The 21,435-nt window shown below is 41.1% G+C and overlaps 1 protein-coding gene across 12 annotated transcripts in view; it reads left to right on the top strand.

Annotated features, from left to right (window-relative positions):
* tlcd3bb (TLC domain containing 3Bb) overlaps positions 1–21,435 on the top strand; it is a 47,508-nt gene that overhangs the window by 7,359 nt on the left and 18,714 nt on the right. For 6 of the 12 annotated variants that reach the window (XM_090202503.1, XM_036946689.2, XM_090202496.1 and 3 more), the window contains exon 2: positions 18,220–18,411. In XM_090202503.1, coding sequence (XP_090058629.1) covers positions 18,287–18,411 — 125 coding nt within the window. In that variant the 5' untranslated portion in view covers positions 18,220–18,286. Of the gene's footprint in view, positions 1–9,236; positions 9,967–18,219; positions 18,412–21,435 lie in introns of all 12 variants that reach the window. The other 6 variants (XM_090202495.1, XM_090202499.1, XM_090202497.1 and 3 more) reach the window with 4 other exon arrangements.

Raw genomic sequence — 21,435 nt, 5'->3', positions numbered from 1 at the left:
AGTTAAATAAAGGTGTAAAAAAAAATAATAATAATAAAGTTGTCCAAAAAGGCAGCTTTCCGATTGTTATGAAAACTTGAAATTGGCCCTAATTAATCGGCCATTCCGATTAATCGGTCAACCTCTAGTCTAGGATTTCTGGGATAATGGTGTTTGTGAGCCATGACCCGCCTTTCAAAGCATTTCATGACCACAGATGTGAGTGCCTTGCGTCGGTAGTCATTTAGGCAGGTTACTGCCGTGATCTTGGGCACAGGGACTATGGTGGTCTGCTTGAAACATGTTGGTATTACAGACTAAGACATGGAGAGGTTGAAAATGTCAGTGAAGACACTTGCCAGTTGGTCAGCGCATGCTCAGAGTACACGTCCTGGTAATCCGTCTGGCCCAGCGGCCTTGTGAATGTTGACCTTTTTTAATGGTCTTACTCACATCGGTTGTGGAGAGCGTGATCACACAGTCATCCAGAACAGTTGATGCTCTCATGCATGTTTCAGTGTTACTTGCCGCAAAGCGAGCATAGAAGTTATTTAGCTCGTCTGGTAGGCTTGTGTCACTGGGCAGCTCTTGTGTGTTTCCCTTTGTAGTCTGTAATAGTTTGCAAAAGCCCTGCCACATCCGGAACTGGTGTTGTACGATTCGAATCTTAGTCCTGTATTGAAGCTTTGCCTGTTTGATGGTTCGTCAGAGGGCATAGTGGGATTTATTATAAGCTTCCGGGTTAGAGTCCCAATCCTTGAAAGAGGCAGCTCCTCCCTTTAGCTCACTGCGAATGTTGCCAGTAATCCATGGCTTCCGGTTGGGGTATGTACGTACAGTCACTGTGGGGACGACGTCCTTGATGCACTTATTGATGAAGCCAGTGACTGATGTGGTGTACTCCTCAATGCCATCGGAAGAATCTCTGAACACATTCCAGTCTGTGCTAGCAAAACAAATGGTTTTAATGACCCCCAGGTTAGTCAAGGTCAATCCCAATTGAATGTGGAGCAGAGCAGTACCAGGCAGTTCATATTCTACACAGGGAAGGAGGAGAGGGAAATTCTGGAGGAGCCATCTCAAAGTGAGCAGGGGGTACCAGCGCTGGTGGTGCCTGGAGAGGCCAGACTCAACCATCCAGTGGAGACACTATCCACTACCAAACCTGCAGTAGAGGATATGAGGTGAACAGGAGAGCAGCAAAGTAGTATGAGAAGGTGACCTGGGCTTTGAGCAGAACGATGCTGAGCTTGTTGATTTCCTCCTTCAGAATTCTGACGAAGTGGAGTCAGAGGTTGTTGAATGTTCTGACCCGATTTGGCATACAATTTAGGATTGTAAACATTGTACAACTTCATATAGAACAAATTGCACTTGAAATTAACATTTCTTTAAAGTTATTGCAAATAAATGCATAGTTTCCCTTTTTTCTGCTACAATCACAGAATTATTAAATGCAATATTTGAGATTTTATGTATTTCTATCAAATTAAGACCGGAATTTCTACTCAAAGCAAACGTTGTAAAAGTATACTAGACATAAAATAAATCATACTTAGTTTGATGATTGTCAGTCAGTGAAAACGTTATTCATTTATATGGCTTTAAATGGCATTTTATAGATATTATGTTTTTCTATCAAGTCAACTGGTATTTTTACTCAAACCAGGTTGTAAAAGTATGCTTGACATTTATAGAATAAATCATACCTAGTTTGATTTTTCTGTCATAATCAGTGAAAACATTACTGATTTATATAGCTTTAAATGGCATTTCATGTATTTCTATCAAATCAGAACTGGAATATTTACTCAAAGCAAGGGTTGTAAAAGTATACTAGACATTTATAGAATAAATCATACCTAGTTTGATGTTTCTGTGAAAAACGGTGAATTAGTTATTGATTTTTACATTTGCAAATGGCTTTTGGCGAATGTCTGTTGAATGTCCAAATGTGTGAATATAAAACCAACTTTACCTCGGTCCTTATGCTGTGGACCTCCGTTTCCAGAGAAAATAAATAATGGATCCGGTGGGCTAATAATATCCAATTTCTTTAATAATGTACAATTTCTTGCTCCATATCTGCGCTTTTGAGAAGTTGACGACGAGTTTGACCGAGAAAGGTGCAATATCGGCCCCCAATTCGGGGCATAACTGCATCTGCAGGAACCCCTCTTTATACTTCTATTGGTCCATTTTCAAGTTAGGACTGGCTGGGTACAGTACAGTAGGTGGCACTAGTGGGTGGCACTAGTGCACAATAGCGTTGGATGCCAGCTGCCGATAAGCCCCACAGAAGAAGGGACGGGGCGACAATGAGAGCTAGCTAGCCGTGCTCCGGTAGACCATGTCCTTCACCCCGCCTGTCGGGCACTGTTTTCCCTCTGTTCTGTTAACGACGGCGAGAGCAGGACAGCTAGTCCTAATGAGGACTGATACACAGTAGGCGGGAGCTACATCGTGATTTAGCTAACTAGCAAGCATACGGTGTCGCTAACTACTACACAGTGTCAGCCTCACGCCTGCTGCGCAAGCGGGTGGCGGGGACGACCAGTCAACAGTGTCATTCGGTATTGCCTGTCGGGCATGGTTTTCTCCAGTACGCGGGAGGCGGGGTGACACTGTGTGCTAGCACAAGGTGTCACTAACTAGTTAGTTAGCTAGCACACGATGGCGCCCCAGCCCCCTGCCTACTGTGCTAGCGGGGGCAACCGGTACTAGACAGTGTCCTTCGCCCCTGCCTGTCGGCCATTGTTTTCCCGCAGTTCTGTTAATGACGGTGAGGGTAGGTGGGAGCGAAGGACAGTGTCTACTAGGGCTGTAACAGTACATGTATTTGTCCTGAACCATTCGTTACGGGACCTCTGTTTGGTCCTGTGGTGGAAATTCTAATCAATAATGAGAAGAGACAAGGTCAATCACCAATCAGGATATCACTTTATTCAAAACGTATTAATAAGGAAAGCATAGAGCAATTGCTTCTCTAATGATGAGGCTGGTTGGCTCAACACTTCCAAGTGTTGTGGCGACTAGCTCTGACATAATAAAAAATATATTTTATAAAAAAGATGCACCCTTTTATTCTTTATGACAAACAACAGATGTATGGAATGGGTCACAAGGTGAAACTTGATATATGAGAAAGGAGTATCCCCCAGCCATTTGCTATGAAGACTGTTCTTATAGTTTAGTCTGGCCCCTAAGACGAGGCTCCGATCTCGTTCCTGGTACTTCATAGCACAGAAACACCAATTAATTCTATGGCATTAATCAATTGTCAACTCCAGATACTTCCATCTCAAGTAAAACCCCTTCTTGACCACATGACTGGACAATCTCACTAAGGGGAGTGAGCCTCTAGGTCATACACTACCCCAGGATAGGTGCAACATCAGAGATGACATACAATGGTTCCGGACACGACCCCACACATTTTTTCTCAGATCTTATCTCCCCCAAGGCCAAAGGAGGGAGTGACTGGCGCACAGACATTGTGGAGACAAGTAATTGGTTCCCCATTAATCACGCCACCCCTTCACGTGGTTTACAATAGGTAAAGACCCATTCACATATGAAGACAATGTTCCCTCCTGTCCTCTTCTCCTTCTGATATTCTGCATAGCACCAGAGACATTTGAAAGACAAGCCTGACTTTTCCCCTCACTGGGCCCAGTTGACTTGAGGCCCAGCTGAAGGAGGAAGTGCAACTGCCAACATTGGAGTCTGAAGGGATACATTCGAATAACAAGCATATCATATAAACATATTATGCAGATAAGACATCTTAATTATCTATGTTCCCTAACTAATTCTGATTCACAGTCGGCACTGTGAATCCGAATGAATACATAAAGAAATATGGATTTAAAAAAACAAAAACACTAGGCCTATAGGCTATTCCTATGTTGCGTCGTATGCCGTAGCCTAGTGGGTAAATCTGAGCTGAAAAGACACAGGCTATTCCGTTAAAACAACTACAGTATATGCGCACGTAATCAAAATTCAAATCTATTTGATTTATGTATTTTTATTGGACATATCAAGAAATACAAATTGAACAGATGCATAATTTTATCCCCTTATACTTATTGAAACACCTCCCTCCCCTTAACAAAAGCAGCATACATGCTAAAATAAATTAAAACATACAATTGAAAATAATAATAATGTAAATATACATACCCCCATATACATACACAAAAATAAATAAATAAAGATCACAGCATAGTATGCCTTCCCTCCCGCACCCTCTCATATACCCTGTTGACCAAAATTGTTCATCCGGATCAATAGAAAGCAACTTTTCAAAAAAGGAAATTAAAGGCTGCCATCTCAATAAAAAGTTATCAGTACAACCTCTGTTTTATTACATTTTTTTGAAGTATAGAAAATATATTAAATCTTTCAACCAGGATGATGCAGTGGGAGGTTTGGAGGATTTCCAATTAAGCAAGATCTGCCAGCGGGCTATGAGGGAAGCAAACTCTACAACGTCTGCTTTACTTTTAGTGAGATGAGGCTACAAGATAGAACTCCAAATATAGCTATAAAAGGACAAGGCTGTAGGTCAATATCTAGAATTTTTGAGAGTGTTAAAAAAGGAGGACAAATACTCAGACAGCTTAGAACATGAATAAAACATATGGGTGTGGTTTGCCAGAGTGAATGGACATCTATCACGTCTCATTTGTGTCTGGGAGGAATTTACTACGTTTTTCTTTGGTGTAGTGAATTCTGTGCAAGAGTTTGAACTGAATTTAAACTTAAGTTGGAGTTAACCCTAAGAAAGGCCTCCTCCCACCAGTCTTGTGTAAGACTGGGGTAAGGCTGGGGTAGTGAACTTGACCTGCCTTGATTTTGTTTATTGGAGAGGGTTCAGAGGAAAGCATAATGTCATATAATCCCGAAATCAGACCTTGCCGAATCCACGAGAGGGACAAAATCTCTTCTCGCAACGTCTTGGGAGGCAGTTGAGGAAAGGTGGGAAAATGAGAGCAAACAAAGTTATGGGCTTGAAAATAGTGGAAAGATTAGAATGAGACAGATTACATTTAGCTACGATATTCAAACTTGCTAACTTCCCATCTAAAAATACATATTTGAAACATACCAAACCTCTTTCTCACCACAAAACAAAAGCCTGGTCAAGTTTGGAGGCAAAAAATAGGTGTTTTTTACAAACAGGGCTCGGAAGAGAAGGGGCAGACAGTCTAAAATTGTCTCCAGATCTTCATAGAGTGCACAATGGGGTTTCCAGTATACTTTGAAGGACACAAGGTCAGTGGGGCACAAGTAAGAGCAGAAAGGGAGCATGATTGGCAGGAGTGTGCTTCTAATGAGCACCAGTTGGTACTTGGAGCATTACACCAGAATTTGGAAGTACCAATCCTCCATCTTGTCTCCTTCTTTGAAGTATTGCTTTATGTCTCCTAGGTGATATGCCTGCGCAGATAAAATGACTGAGCTAATCCAACTTGGTAAAAAAGTATTTCGGCAGAAAGATCAGAAGACATTGAAAAAGGTATAGAATCCTAGGTAAAAAAAAATAAAGTTTAACAGATTAGATTCTGCCAGCTAAGGAGAGAGGCAGACTATCCCAACGTTAGAAGGCCGCTTTAACTTGCGTGACTAGATTTGCAAAGTTCGTTTTTATGTAGGATAGCCAGAAATGTTGTTATAATCACACCTAAATAGGAAAAACCAGAGGGAAACAGACGGAAAGGCAGGGCTCAATGGGGAATTTGCTTGGCAGTGGGGTTGATCGGAAAACGTTCACTTCTCTGAACGTTCAATTTGTAACCTGAGAATGATCCAAATGTGTCTAAAATATGCAGTATATTATTGACAGAGTTCAAAGGATTAGTGATAATAGTAGATCATCTGCATACATCGACACTTTGTTTTTCACCAGCTCGGTGGATTCCAGTGAATGATGATGATAATTGTAAGGTCAAGGAAAGTGGTTCTAAGTGCAAAAAGGAGCGGGGACATAGGACACCCTTGACTAGTCCCTCTGGAGAGGGGGAAGTATTTTGAATGTTGAGAGTTGGTGTGTACGCTAGCCATAGGAGCAGAATAGAGCAGACACATTCATGAGATGAAATTGGACCTAAATCTTGCCAAAATCTTATATAAATAATCCTACTCCATCTGGTTGAAAGCCTTCTATGCATCAAGAGAAACAACAATTTCGGGGTCTGGAGAGACAGAAGGAGAGAGTATAATGTTAAAAACCTGTTTGATCATCAGATATGACATCCTGAAGGCAGGGCTCCAACCGGCATGATAGAACCTTAACTAATAGTTTAACATCAGCATTCAAAAGTGAAATGGGCCGATATCCACCACATTCTGCTAGATCTTTATCTTTCTTGAGTATATGTGAGATGGAGGCTTGAGTTTGCATCAGAGGGGAGAGAGCCTTGTGAAAACGAGTCGGTGAACATATCTAATAGTAATGGGACTAGTTTATATGAGTTTTTTAAATAAAAATCGACTTTAGAACCTTTTATCTCATTTGGATTTTTCCTTTATTTAATTAGGCAAGTCAGTTAAAAACAAATTCTTATTTTCAATGACGGCCTAGGAACAGTGGGTTAACTGCCTTGTTCAGAGGCAGAACGACAGATTTTTACCTTGTCAGCTCAGGGATTTGATCTTGCAACTTTTCAGTTGCTAGACCAACGCTCTTACCACTAGGCTACCTGCCACCCCTATCTAGATATCTAGATGCAGAGGGTTATCCAGAACTTTATTCATGTTCATATCAATGGATGGAATATCCAAGATATCTAAAAAGTTGTCCATAGCCGTATTATCTGATGGGGGTTCGGATTTGTTGAGGTAAGAAAAATGACACAAGTTGAAGTAATATTAGAGGGATCACTTGTAATATCACGGGAAGAGTCATATACCTATGAGATGAGATGCTGACTGGTGTTTTAAGCTGGTGTGCCAAAAGGCGGCTGGCCTTGTCACCATATTCGTAGTACGTCCCCTTTGTTCATTGCAACAGAAACTCTGCTTTATCAGTGGAAAGCAGATTAAGTTGAGTTTGAAGTTTCAGCCTCTGTGTATAATTCAGGGGATGGAGAAGGTGAATATTGGCGGTCTATTGCCAGGATTGAGTCCACCAGTTCTTGACGTTTCAGTTTTCTTTGTTTGAAATAATGAGCAATGTAAGAAATTATTTCCCTATAATACCATTTTGAAAGTCTCCCAAAGAAGAGAGGGGGAGGTGTTGTCATTTTTATTTGTTTGAATGAATACATCTATGTTGGTTGAAATAAAGTCATAATTTTTTGTTGGACAATAGGGCCGTGTTAAATCTCCAATTCAACAGTTTTTTTGCGTTCGTAAGTAAGAGCTAAATCCAGAATGTGGGGGAATTGTCCAAAATTACTAGAACAGAATATTCTGTAATTTTAACTGAGGGGAGAAGGGCTCTAACTATAAAAAAAAGTAGTCTATTCGCGAGTAGGCTTGATGAACATGAGAAAAGTAGAAGTCTTTTGAGACCGGGTGGAGGAAGCACCATGGATCAACACAACCCATTTGGGTCATGAATGTAGAAAGAGCTTTTGCCATCCCGAAAGGAGTAAGTGTTCTGGGATTAGACTGGTCTAGTCTTGGTTCAGTAACAGAGTTAAGGTCACTGCCGAAGATGAGGCGGTGGGTGTCAAGATTAGGGAGAGAGGCTAAATGAGGTGTCATAAATCTAGTGTCATCCCAGTTAGGGGTGTAAACATTGGCAAGTACTACAGGGGTTTGGAAGAGGGTGCCACTAACTGTGGTATAACATCCTCCAGAATCTGAAATGATCTGTGAGGGTGAAATCACTATTGCTATTACCCTGGCTTTGCCGTTCAAATTAGTATTAAAAACCTGTCCAACCCATGCTTTATGCAATCTAGTATGGTCGTTAATATGTAGGTGCGTTTCTTGAAGAAATGCGATATCATTATTCAGGCTCTTCAGTGCTCAGAAGCACTTAACTTTCCCCCCACAACCGCAAATGTTCCATGTCACCAGTCTAACTGGAAGCCCCAAAATACCATCCTGACTTGTTGTTGAACTAGACATGAATCCTTAAAAGAGAGATTGAAAGAGGAGCAGCATGAAAAAAAAAATCCTCTAGAGAAGCAGAGCACAATAATCTTTGCCCCACTACCCCCAACATACACAAAAATAAAATACAAGTGATGGTATAAAACCATTTAAAGAAAAAGGAAAATAATTATAATCCTAATCTCGTCATTATGAACAAGACGAGCAGCAGGAATTCTCTTACTCAGCGTTCGTTGATTATCCTAAACGTGATGTGAGGTCAAACCGACCTAGGAAAGAAGTTACATACAACCTTGAAATTAAAACATTTAATATGGCAGTAGGCAAGTACACAATTTGGGTTTCGGTCACACTTTAAACAAAGAGTATAACCTTAAGCGTCAGTTATTGAAAAATGTTAACAGCAATCGGTGGCATTTCACTGGCTATAATATGAATGTAGTCCACTGGGTGTTGCCACAGGTCTGAGTAATGAGAATCATTTGAAATTAACTAGTAGACTATGAAAAAGGGTCAGCCCCTGTATTGGTAAATTGTTACAAACGTCCTTAGGGGGAAACAATTAAATGATGGTATACAGACAACTAGCATTTTGGATATGTACAATTAAGCAAACAAACCATGGGTCTAAACTCTTCAGCTAGTGCAACAATTAAATGAGTAAAATTGGAAGAGAAGAGTCGTCGTTGAGTCCAAGATAAAGTGAATGCAACTGAGAACCATCAGTGACCAACAACACCAATTAAGGCCAACGTAAACCACAGTAGTATAGAATGTCCATACAAAAAATCACAAAAAGCAGACCCCCAATGAAATATATATATATACATATACATACATACACACATACACACATACATACATACATACATACATACATACAAATATTGGTAGACAGGATCGGTGTCTAACCAGCGAGTAACATTAGTATCCGAAATGACCTAAAGGCTGCCAAACTGCAATGTAGGCTATAGATTGCCTTAAGTTGAGCAGCAAGTTCAAGCCTTAGTAAAAAGAAAGAAATCAAAATGATGCGCTTTTAACAGTGATTGTCTTTGATTTAAGAAACTAAACAAGATCAAATTAAAGTTTACAAAGAGCAGAGCAGGATAAGTCAGCCCAAAGCTGATTCCTTTCTTGTACAGAGTGGACTTGGTATCGTTGAATGTGACCCGTTTCTTCGCCAGGCTAGAACTGAAATCCTGGTAGAACTTGATCTTGTGGCCTTGGAAAGTGATATCGCCATGTTCCCTTGCCCACTTAAGGACGAGGTCCTTTGTATCGATGGATCCGCAACCTGACACGCCCCCCTCAGGGAGAGAGACAGCTGCATGTGAGCTTTCACATTTTTCAACATGTTTTTTCAAAAGGATAGATTTGGAGTTAGATAAACTTTGATTTTTTCTGCGGGTACATATGCAGGATGCTACCCTCCACAGCATGGCCTTCAGATCAAAACCTACAACCTAATTTTGACCAAAATGACCTGGAGAGATTACTGCTTTAAAGGTTTTCTTTTTCCAAGCTATACGGAGGGTACTCTAGCAAACAAACAGCAGAGATCTGAGGACACCATCCAACTTGGCACTGAGTGGGTAGTGTTTGGTCTGATGCTATTTTGAAAACCAAGAAGAAAAATGTAAAATAAAGTACATTACAAAGATATACTTTATTTATGGCGACTGAATGCTGAGTTAAGGCTCCCAGGCTTGCAAGGACAGACCAGATACAAATTCAATGCTCCTGCTGTCCAAAGAGCATTCACTGGCATTTTCTACAAGAAATCTGCCTCCAGAAATAAAAGTTTTTCCCAAGTGGGTGTGACACCTACTCCCGTTGCCTGCTGCACTGCTGCTTGGATTCCACCTGGCGATCTGTTCACCGTCTGCCCTGGTTGTCTCCCCCTGTCTGGTACAGGTACACCCACCACACTCACCCCTCTCTCCCGAGCTTTCGCTCTCCTCCAGCACTCACACACTTTCTTGTGCATTTTGCTATTTGCCTCATGACTCCTGCATACTTTGTTGACTACAAACTTTCTTTACCAAACCGTGGGACAGACTGTTTGTTCCCACACTCGGGACTCTGACTCTATTGGTTACACAGACTTTTGGCCTCCCATCCTATTCTAACCACCTCTCGCCGGCTTTGTATTCATGTTACCTGATGAAATTGCTGTACAATATGATCTTGTTGCCATCTGATGCACATTCAATGTCATAAATCAGCACTGCAGAGCTCTCCCTGTTCTCCGCCGTGCCCTGATTTGTATTACTGTTGATTATATCTGGAAATGTGCATGTACACCTTGGCCCATCTACTGTTGCTACCCCCTATTCTGACTTGTGCTCTGATATCTGTTTCATTGACTTCTGCTCTTGTAAAGCCTAGGTTTTCTGCAAGTTAAAACTAGAAGCTTATTACCTAAAATGGATTAATTGAAAGTGTGGGCTCACAGCTCCAATCCAGATGTGTTGGTCATTACTGAGACGTGGTTAGGAAAGAGTGTTTTGAATATTGATGTTAACCTTTCTGGTTTTAACCTTTTTTGGCAAGACAGATCTTCCAAAGGTGGGGGCGTGGCAATCTTTAACAAGGATCACTTTCAGTGCTTGGTTGTCTCCACCAAGTCTGTCCCCAAACAATTTGATTTGCTGGTTTTAAGCATTAAACTTTGAAATAGCTGTTTGTTGACTGTTGCTGGGTGCTATCGTCCTCAATCAGCACCGGCCTGTACCCTACCTGCCCTAAGCTCTCTCCTGGCCCTTTATACTAAGTCTGAATTTGTCCTGCTTGGTGACCGAAACTGGGACATGCTTAAACCGCCTGACCAACTATTAAAGCAACGGGACTCCCTAAATCTTTCTCAGATTATTACAAATCCCACAAGGTATGACTCCAAACACCCAGAAAAGGATTCTCTCTTCGATGTTATCCTCACAAATAATCCTGATAGGTATCAGTCTGGTGTTTTCTGTAATGGCCTTACTGATCACTGTTTTACAGCCTGTGTTTGTAATGGCTGCTCAGTGAAACGACCTGTCATAGACGCTTGCTAAAAAAACTTTAATGAGCAAGCCTTCCTTCATGACCTGGCCTCAGCTTGGATCTTCTTTTTTTGATATTTTCAGCGGTATTGTTAACAAACACACCCCCATAAAGAAAATGAGAATTAAAAACAGGTTCAGCCCCTGGTTCAACCATGATTTTGCAGAGTTATTCCACCTCAAGAGTTGCATTTGACGAATGGCTCCGCACACGCATACTCAGGCTGACTGGCAATGGTTCAGGCAAATGAGAAATAAGTGCACTCAGGCTATCCGGAAGGCCAAAGTTAGTTACTTAAAGGAGCAGTTCTCTCTCTGTGGGTCTAACCCCAAGAAGTTCTAGAAAATGGATTAAAGACCTAGAGAATAAACCCTCCTCACAGCTGCCCATGTTAAAGTTGATGATGTGGTTGTTACTGACAAGAAGCACATGGCTGTGCTCTTTAATCACCACTTCATTAATTCAGGATTCCTATTTGACTCAGCCATGCCTCCTTGCCCGTCCAACATTTCCTCATCTCCCACCCATTCTAATGGGACTATCCCAGATGGTTCTCCCTCTTTTTCCCCTGCCCACTACAACGTTTCTCCCTGCAGGCAGTCAGTGAGTCTGAGGGTGGTAAAGGAGCTCCTTAAACTTGACCCCCAAAAAACATCTGGGTCAGATGGTTTAGACCCTTTCTTCCTTAGGCATGGCGATGATAGGGGCAGCAACCTGGTCTCCAACCTTTTTAACCTCTCTCTCCTTTCTGGGGAGGTTCCCATTGCTTGGAAGGCAGCCATGGTGTGTCCTTTATTTAAGGGGGAGATCAAGCTGATCCTAACTGTTATAGGTCTATTTCTATTTTTCCCGTTTATCAAAAGTGTTGGAAAAACTTGTCAATAATCATCTGACTGGCTTTCTTGATGTTGATAGTATTCTCTCGGCTATGCAATCTGGTTTCCGCTCAGGTTATGGATGTGTCATTGCAACCTTAAAGGTCCCCAATGATGTCACCATTGCTCTTGATGTTAACCTCTCTGGGATATGTCGGATGCTAGCGTCCCACCTGGCCAAAAGCCAGTGAAAATGCAGAGCGCCAAATTCAAATAAATTACTATAAAAAATCAAACTTTCATGAAATCACACATGCAAGATAGCAAATTAAAGCTACATTTGTTGTGAATCCAGCCAACATGTCAGATTTCAAAAAGGCTTTTCTGCAATTTGCTGCCACCACTATGCTTCACCGTAGGGATGGTACCAGGTTTCCTCAGGCCAAAGAGTTCAATCTTGGTTTCATCAGGCCAGAATCTTTTTTCTCATGGTCCGAGAGTCTTTAGGTGCCTTTTGGCAAACTCCAAGTGGGCTGTACTGTGCCTTTTTATTTAGGAGTGGCTTCCATCTGGCCACTCTACCATAAAGGCCTGATTTGGTGAAGTGCTGCAGAGATGGTTGTCCTTCTGGAATGTTCTCCCATCTCCACAGAGGAACTCTGGAGCTCTGTCAGAGTGACCATCGGGTTCTTGGTCACCTCCCTGACCAAGGCCTTTCTCCCCCCATTGCTCAGTTCCTAGTGCTGGCCACCTGGTCAAGTCTTGATGTTTCCGAAATGGCCTCTGTGTTCTTGGGGACCTTTAATGCTGCAGACATGTTTTGGTACCCTTCCCCAGATCTGTGCCTCGACACATGCCTGTCCTGGATCTCTATGGATAATTCCTTCGACCTCATTGCTTGGTTTTTGTTCTGACATGCACTGTCAAATGTGGGACCTTTATATAGACAGGTGTGTGCGTTTCCAAATCATGTTCAACCAATTGAATTTACCACAGGTGGACTCCAATAAAGTTGTAGAAACATTTCAAGGATGATCAAACAGGATGCACCTGAGCTCAATTTCAAATCTCATAGCAAAGGGTCTCAATACTTATGTTAATAGTCCTCAACTAGCAGCTTGACTCCTTGATGCTGGCCTTGTAGGAAATGCCCCAAAATCCAGCAAACTGTTCTATTATAGCTTTTCCTGGGACTCCAAGAGACAAGATGCGTTTTTTAAGGAGGGAAGCAAGAGCAGCACAGGTGGTGCTTAAGTTAGAAGCTTATTATGCATAACCCATTATTCATTAGCTAAATATAAGGTCAATTGAATGTATTACCTGGAAGAGGTAGGTTAGGACATCTATACATATACAGTGGGGCAAAAAAGTATTTAGTCAGCCACCAATTGTGCAAGTTCTCCCACTTAAAAAGATCAGAGAGGCCTGTAATTTTCATCATAGGTACACTTCAACTATGACAGACAAAATGAAGAAAAAAAAATCCAGAAAATCTCATTGTCATAGTTGAAGTGTACCTATGATGAAAATTACAGGCCTCTCTCATCTTTTTAAGTGGGAGAACTTACACAATTGGTGGCTGACTAAATACTTTTTTGCCCCACTGTATCAATCTTAAACAGGAGTATCTATTTTGGATGCAATTTGAAAGGAATTGATGGATAGTGACTGCGACAGTGCTTGCCAGTAGATTGATTTAAGATGGATTTAAAGCAACGCTATTTGAGTGATAGGCTGTTTTAAAACTCTGCAGCTGCAATAAATAAAAAAGTGACCCCCTGAAAGCCAAATGGAGATGTGTAAATTAGAGTTATGGAAAGATTTAGCAAAGGTGACTTAAACTAGTTCCTGGTGCTGAGCTTGATGTTGATGCCGCTGCACATGTTGATGGGATTGGACTCTGTAGATATGCATATGCCGGTCACGTTAGCCTCTGTGTTAGTTTAGTTACCTTAGTATCTCACTGTTAGCTGGCTAACTTAACATAGCTAAAGTTACTTTGCAAAGTTACAGATCACATGGCCAGATGGCAGCTGGCTAATTTACATTACATTATACTTTCTTTAGTTTAGATACACTAATTTAGTTCGCTAGCTAAGTTAGCAACGTTACCTCGGCTTGTCTTCTTATTAAAGTAACCGATTAAATGTTACTTCAGCTCCTGTGCTTGCTTGTAGTTTGCAGATCCAGGTACACAATGACTAAACTTTACAGTTGTTGACACAAAATAGTTATTATATAGTTATAGTTTTTCTCAAGCTTATGTTTTAGGAACGAGTGGCTGGTCCAGTGAGTAACATTAGCTACCTGTTGACACCCACTCTCAAACCGATCCACCTCGACAGAGGCGGTATCGTGTACTGAAATCGCTATGAATTCTGGATATTGTGGTTTTGCTTACAACTAGTGATGCACCGATATGACATTTTTGGCCATACCGATATCCAATATTTTCCTTGCCCCCCAAAAGTATACCGATATTAAACATTTTAGCAGACTTTTAAACATTCTAGTACAGTTAAATAGTTAAAACACACACACTAGGACGCTGCAGTCTAAGGCACTGCATCTCAGTGCAAGCGTCACTACAGTCCCTGGTTTGAATCCAGGCTGTATCACATCCGGCCGTGATTGGGAGTCCCATAGGGCAGGGCGTTAGCTTTGGACAAGAGGGTTAAGTATCTGGCTAGCTATTTATTTTCATGAACTGAAGTTGAATTTCAATAGGCGAACAAGTGGCAATCTAGCTAATACTCACAAGGATTCCTAAATCATTGCTAAGAATAATGAAAATGACTGCAGTTTCTATTGGTCATTGTTTTCAGGCTGGTTGTATTGGTGCTAGCTAGGTACCAAGCTACAGCTAGCTACCCCAGAAGTTGCGGTCGAACAAATTGTTCTTTATTACCAACGCGGTATTGTAAACGCATCGTTTGTGGCCGGTGTTTGCCGACTTTTTTGTACAGCTTTGACAGTGCTACTGTATCTTTTCTGACACGCAAAGACCCAAATGGCGTTCCATAGTATGTATGTTGTGAAGCTAATAGCAGGGACGCTATTACTGTGTAACTCTGGTAGGGCAACATCTGAAAAATAGCGCACTTGGTGTGTACCGGTGCTCGAGCAGTCGGCGATAGTCAACATCACCCACGACAGAGAATGGTTGATTAAGGGCAATGAATTCCATTTTCTTGGCTTTAATGGATTTCGGCTTTGAGTTGTCTCGCTGAAATGTTGTTACTCTATCAAATGACTGCTTGACTGCTCGATCCACACAGCAGACATTGTGGGCTAGGTTAGGAATGCTGTGTTGCACGTGTAGCGCAAAATTTTACTTGGCGTCATTACAACATTATATAGGTATGTGCGGTAGCTTTGACTTCGGTTTTTAACATCAGCGTTAAACTAGACATCGGGCCGATACCGATGTTGCCATTTTTTAGCTAATATCGTCCGATTCCGATATGTTCACCGATATATCGTGCATCCCTACTTACAACCAGGAAATGTAGATGGCCCTTTTCTACCGATGAGATGCAGAAACGCTCATATTTGTGTTTATTGAGGAAATTCCTGATTTTTATGACAGATTTACATGTCAATAACATATTAATGATATACATTTACAGTGAAAGAGCAGCCACTGCAAGTATTCGCAAAGTTGCTAATTAGTTAAAATGCTTAATTTGTCCCTGACATGATTCGAAAACGCAAACTTTGGGTAGTTAGACGTTACCGTTAGGCCTATACGCCTACCCATCCTCCCCAACTACCCAACCTCCTTTCGTTTATGTCTTAAGTAACCAACCATTCGGTGACCGTATTACTGCCACACCGGTCGGTCACGAGTCATGAAGGCAGTCAAATTCCACATGACCATTTAGTCACTCTAATTAGGCTTCTACAAGCTCTGATGCTGCTGATGGTCACTTAGTAGCCTACCAAACTTGCTAACTGCCTGGTACTCAGCACTCTATTGTCCCTCTAATCACTCTGACAAAAATGCAAATGTATTCAAAAATCAAATCAAACACTTCATGAGCTCATGTTGCACAACATTTCTTTAGGCTATGCAATTGCGTGAGAACAGAGTGATGGCCACTAATAAAAAGACGAGGATCCCATCAGCTTTCTATAGGCTAGGCCTACTATTTTTATTTCTCAACTTTCCTAATATTAAGCACATTGCTTATATTTACAACAGGAGTATAGCCTACCTGGCTTGCATAAAAATAAACCACGGGGAAAAGCGTCCTCCATTCGCTATTTAAGTGCACATGTATTTTTTTCCGCTGCCCCTGTTTCGATACAGATGCGTGATAATGGTCCATTCTAAATCAAAACAAATGTCACACATATATTATTTCGTATATGTAAAGATGAGATTAAGTCAAGAATAGTATGATGGGTGACAATATTAGCCTATCACTTGTGAATGATATATTATCACTTGTGCCCAGCATAAGAAACAATGTATTTTTTTGCAACTTTTTTGAATGGTAGTCGCACACTTCATGTAGCCTAGCTCATAGGCCTACGTTTTAATAAGGTTTGTGTCGCAAATAAAGTGGCCAAATAACTTGTTAAAATTAAGCACATTTGGGGAAGATCCTTTTCAGCATAAAAAGGGGACCTTTTATAATAAAAGCATTACATGCATAATCACATTTGCTGTCACTTTTGATAATGGTGTATTCCCGCGAATGGAACATTTGTGCTTATAGCCTACTACCATGTGCATATTGCTGCGCTTATAATGTGAAGAAATATTCTAATAGTTTATCAACATTTTAAAGTAAACATTCTGATCTGTTGCGTCAGCAACATTGCATACAACTGTTTTTTTAGATGCTGGTGGTTATATTCATTTGGGATCTATCGCATCCCACAACTGTCCCAGACTATGTTTGGAATATTTATTTCTCCCACAGATTAGAGTAGGTCGATTTTTGTACTATGGGGGATAGTAGATTGACATAGGCTAGTGCATTTGCTGTTTGTTAGGCCTGCTCATCTTGTTGGCTGACAATGTAAATATGGACAGTTCTTCCAATATCTTCAATATGCACCTCGGGAATTGGATAAGGACGCGTGCAGTTGCTTCCCCGATGTGTCCGTCTTCACTTGTAGCCTGTGAGAAAGACCCGATCGCGTGACTGAGTGCCATCTGATTGCGCAGCACACTCAGGGAGAAGGGCACAACACAGCACTCCGGGCCACAAAAGGCAAAGATTTCTTTCGGTTGCATTACTGCCACAAAGAGGATGCTGCCGTGAAATTCGAGGCATTATAAAGGGCTTGTCAAATTGTGAATGAGAGACTATTGGAGTGTGTACAGACTGCGTAAAAAAACAAAGCAGAACTCATGCCTTTCAAGTGACTTTTTAAAAATCATCAGTCGCATCATGCAACCTTACAATGTATTAAAAATCAAAACATATAGCCCAACATTTGTATCACAACTAAAGTTAATAACTCTAAATTAAGCATATAGGAGTATCTATGTCTTTATTAACCACTCAACACAGAATAGCCGCATGTGCGCACTCCCTCATCGTTTGAAGAAAATATTTATATTTTATTCAGCTTTGTTCAATTGTATTCTTCATACTATAAAATAATGGCACGGAATTATAAGCAAATCTTGTCTGCTAAATTAACTAGCGTAGCCCACAGCCATGTGGCTTAGCCACATCAGGTCCTAACATAAGGACAACTCAGAGTATGCTATCCTTTTCTTCTGAAGTAGACATTTTCTTCATATCATGCATCTTTAGACCTGTCTAAAATAATGGATTTATTGTGAAGGTGTAGGCTATATTACATGGATTTATTAGACTTTTTCAAATGGCTTGTAGGCCAGGAGATGCTAAATTTGTTTTATGTTAATTAACGGTCAATTACCGTGAGACCGACCAGTTACAGGCTTGACAATCACTGGCTGACAAATTTTCGTGACCGCCACAGCCCTAGTAGTGATGAGGTTCATAATGACCTTAGATGGCCACCCTGTCATGATAGCACAATGGGCTTCCTCATCTATGAAAATCACTCACCAGCCACCACACCAAGCCCTCAGCATCACCACAATCATCCACACGCACTAACCCTCTCTGCACCTTTGTAAATTTAACAAATGCCCTCTTCTCCACTCTGTGCTGGTGCTATTTTTGTCCCAATGCCCCTTTCCCACTTAATATGCTGTGTCCCTTTGGCGACACATGATAAAAGAAAGGAAACAACTTTTATTAGTGCATTAGTTGCCTGCTTGTTTTGAAATTGTTTATCTCTGTGCTTCCAATTTCAGAGGGAAGAAAGATCTCAAAGACCAGACTACCTGCTGAACTTTGCCAACAAGACAAACACGTTGGACCATGTTGACCATCCTGGCTGCCGGGTCTGTCTTCTTCCCAGGCCTGTTCGTGCTCTCCAAGCAATGCCTCAAGCACATCCCTGCACTGAGGTGGAGCGAAGGGGATGCGGTCATAGTGTCAGCCAGGTGAGAGATGTGGGGATCATATACAGTACCAGTTAAAAGTTTAGACACACCTACTCATTCAAGGGTTTTTCTTTATTTGTACTATTTTCTACATTGTAGAATAATAGCGAAGACATCAAAACCATGAAATAACACATGGAATCATTTAAGTAACAAAAACGGTTAACCAAATCAAAAGATATTTAAAATTCTTCAAAGTAGCTGGTTAAGTGTGCCTTGAATTCTAAAAAATAACCAACAGTGTCACCAGCAAAGCACCACCACACCATCACACCTCCTCCTCCATGCTTCACGGTGGGAACCACACATGCGGAGATCCTCGATTCACCTACTCTGCATCTCACAAAGACACGGCGGTTGGAACAAAAAATCGAATTTGGACTCAACAGACCAGAGGACAGATTTCCATCGTTCTAATGTCCATTGCTTGGCCAAAGCAAGTCTCTTCTTCTTATTGGTTTCCTTTAGTAGTGGTTTTGTTGCAGCAATTCGACCAGTCTCCTCTGAACAGTTGATGTTGAGATGTGTCTGTTACTTGAACTCTATGAATCATTTATTTGGTCTGCAATCTGAGGGGCAGTTAAAGCTAATGAATTTATCCTCTGCCGCAGAGGTAATTCTGGGTCTTCCTTTCCTGTGGTGGTCCTCATGAGAGCCAGTTTCATCATAGTGCTTGATGTTTTTTGCGACTGCATTTGAAGAAACTTGAAAGTTCTTAATTTTTTGCATTGACTGAACTTCGTGTCTTTAAGTAATGATGGACTGTCATTTCTGTTTGCTTATTTGAGCTGTTCTTGCCATAATATGGACTTTGTCTTTTACCAAATAGGGCTATCTTTTGTATACCACCCCTACCTTGTCACAACATAACTGATTGGCTCGAACGCATTAACAAGGAAAGAAATTCCACAAATGAACTTTTAACAAGGCACACCTGCTAATTGAAATGCATTCCAGGTGACTACCTCATGAAGCTGGTTGAGAGAATGCCAAGCGTGTGCAAAGCTGTTATCAAGGCAAAGGGTGCTTCCTTTTGAAGAATCTCAAATATGAAATACATTTTGATTTGTTCAACACTTTTTTGGTTACTACATGATTCCATAGAAAATAGTAAAAATAAAGAATTACTCCTTGAATGAGTACGTGTGTCCAAACCTTTGACTGGTACTATGTACAGTTGAGTCGGACGTTTACATACACCTTAGCCAAATACATTTACACTCAGTTTTTCCACAATTCCTGACATTTAATCGTACTAAAAATTCCCTGTCTTAGGTCAGTTAGGATCACCACTTTATTTTAAGAGTGTGAAACATAAGAATAATAGTAGAGAGAATTATTTATCTAAGCTTTTATTTCTTTCATCACATTCCCAATGGGTCAGAAGTTTACATACACTCAATTAGTATTTGGTAGCATTGCCTTTAAATTGTTTAACTTGGGTAGCCTTCCACAAGCTTCCCACAATAAGTTGGGTGAATTTTGGCCCATTCCTCCTGACAGAGCTGGTGTAGCTGAGTCAGGTTTGTAGGCCTCCTTGCTCGCACACGCTTTTTCAGTTCTGCCCACAAATTGTCTATGGGATTGAGGTCAGGGCTTTGTGATAATACCTTGACTTTGTTGTTCTTCAGCCATTTGCCACAACTTTGGAACTATGTTTGGGGTCATTGTCCATTTGGAAGACCCATTTGCGACCAAGCTTTAACTTCCTGACTGATGTCTTGAGATGTTGCTTCAATACATCCACATAATTTTCCGCCCTCGTGATGCCATCTATTTTGTGAAGTGCACCAGTCCCTCCTGCAGCAAAGCACCCCACAACATGATGCTGCCACCCCCGTGCTTCACGTTTGAGATGGTGTTCTTCGGCTTGCAAGCCTCCCCCTTTTTCCTCCAAACATAACGATGGTCATTATGGGCAAACAGTTCTTTTTTTGTTTCATCAGACCAGAGGACATTTCTCCAAACAGTACGGTCTTTGTCCCCATATGCAGTTGCAAACCGTAGTCTGGCTTTTTTATGGCGGTTTTGGAGCAGTGGCTTCTTCCTTGCTGAGCAACCTTTCAGGTTAGGTCGATATATGACTCGTTTTACTGTGGATATAGATGATTTTGTACCTGTTTCCTCCAGCATCATCACAAGGTCCTTTGCTGTTGTGTGGGACTGATTTGCAATTTTCGCACCAAAGTACGTTCATCTCTAGGATTCAGAACGCGTCTCCTTCCTGAGCGGTATGACTGCTGTGTGGTCCAATGGTGTTTATACTTGCGTACTATTGTTTGTACAGATGAACGTGTTTCCTTCAGGTGTTTGGAAATTGCTCCCAAGGATGAACCAGACTTGTGGGGTCTACAATTTCTTGGATGATTTTTTTGTTGTTTTTGCCATGATTTCAAGCAGAGGCACTGAGTTTGAAGGTAGGCCTGGAAATACATCCACAGGTAAACCTCCAATTGACACAAATTATGTCAATTAGCCTATCAGAAGATTCTAAAGCCATTACATATTTTTCTGAAATTTCCCAATCAGTTTAAAGGCACAGTCAACTTAGTGTATGTAAACTTCTGACCCACTGGAATTGTGATACAGTGAAATAATCTGTCTGTAAATAATTGTTGGAAAATGTCATGCACAAAGAAGATGTCCTAACCGACTTGCCAAAACTATAGTTTGTTAACAAGAAATGTGTGGAGTGGTTGAAAAACTAGTTTTAATGACGCCAACATAAGTGTATGTAAACTTCTGACTTCAACTGTATATACAGTGCCTTGCGAAAGTATTTGGCCCCCTTGAACTTTGTGACATTTTGCCACATTTCAGGCTTCAAACATAAAGATATAAAACTGTATTTTTTTGTGAAGAATCAACAACAAGTGGGACACAATCATGAAGTGGAACGACATTTATTGGATATTTCAAACTTTTTTAACAAATCAAAAACTGAAAAATTGGGCGTGCAAAATTATTCAGCCCCTTTACTTTCAGTGCAGCAAACTCTCTCCAGAAGTTCAGTGAGGATCTCTG

Source organism: Oncorhynchus mykiss, chromosome 16 (assembly GCF_057628025.1).
Source record: "Oncorhynchus mykiss isolate SJ-2025 chromosome 16, ASM5762802v1, whole genome shotgun sequence".
Taxonomy (NCBI): Eukaryota; Metazoa; Chordata; class Actinopteri; order Salmoniformes; family Salmonidae; genus Oncorhynchus; species Oncorhynchus mykiss.
Note: the sequence above shows the minus strand (reverse complement) of the source record. Positions and strands in the feature narration are given on the sequence as shown.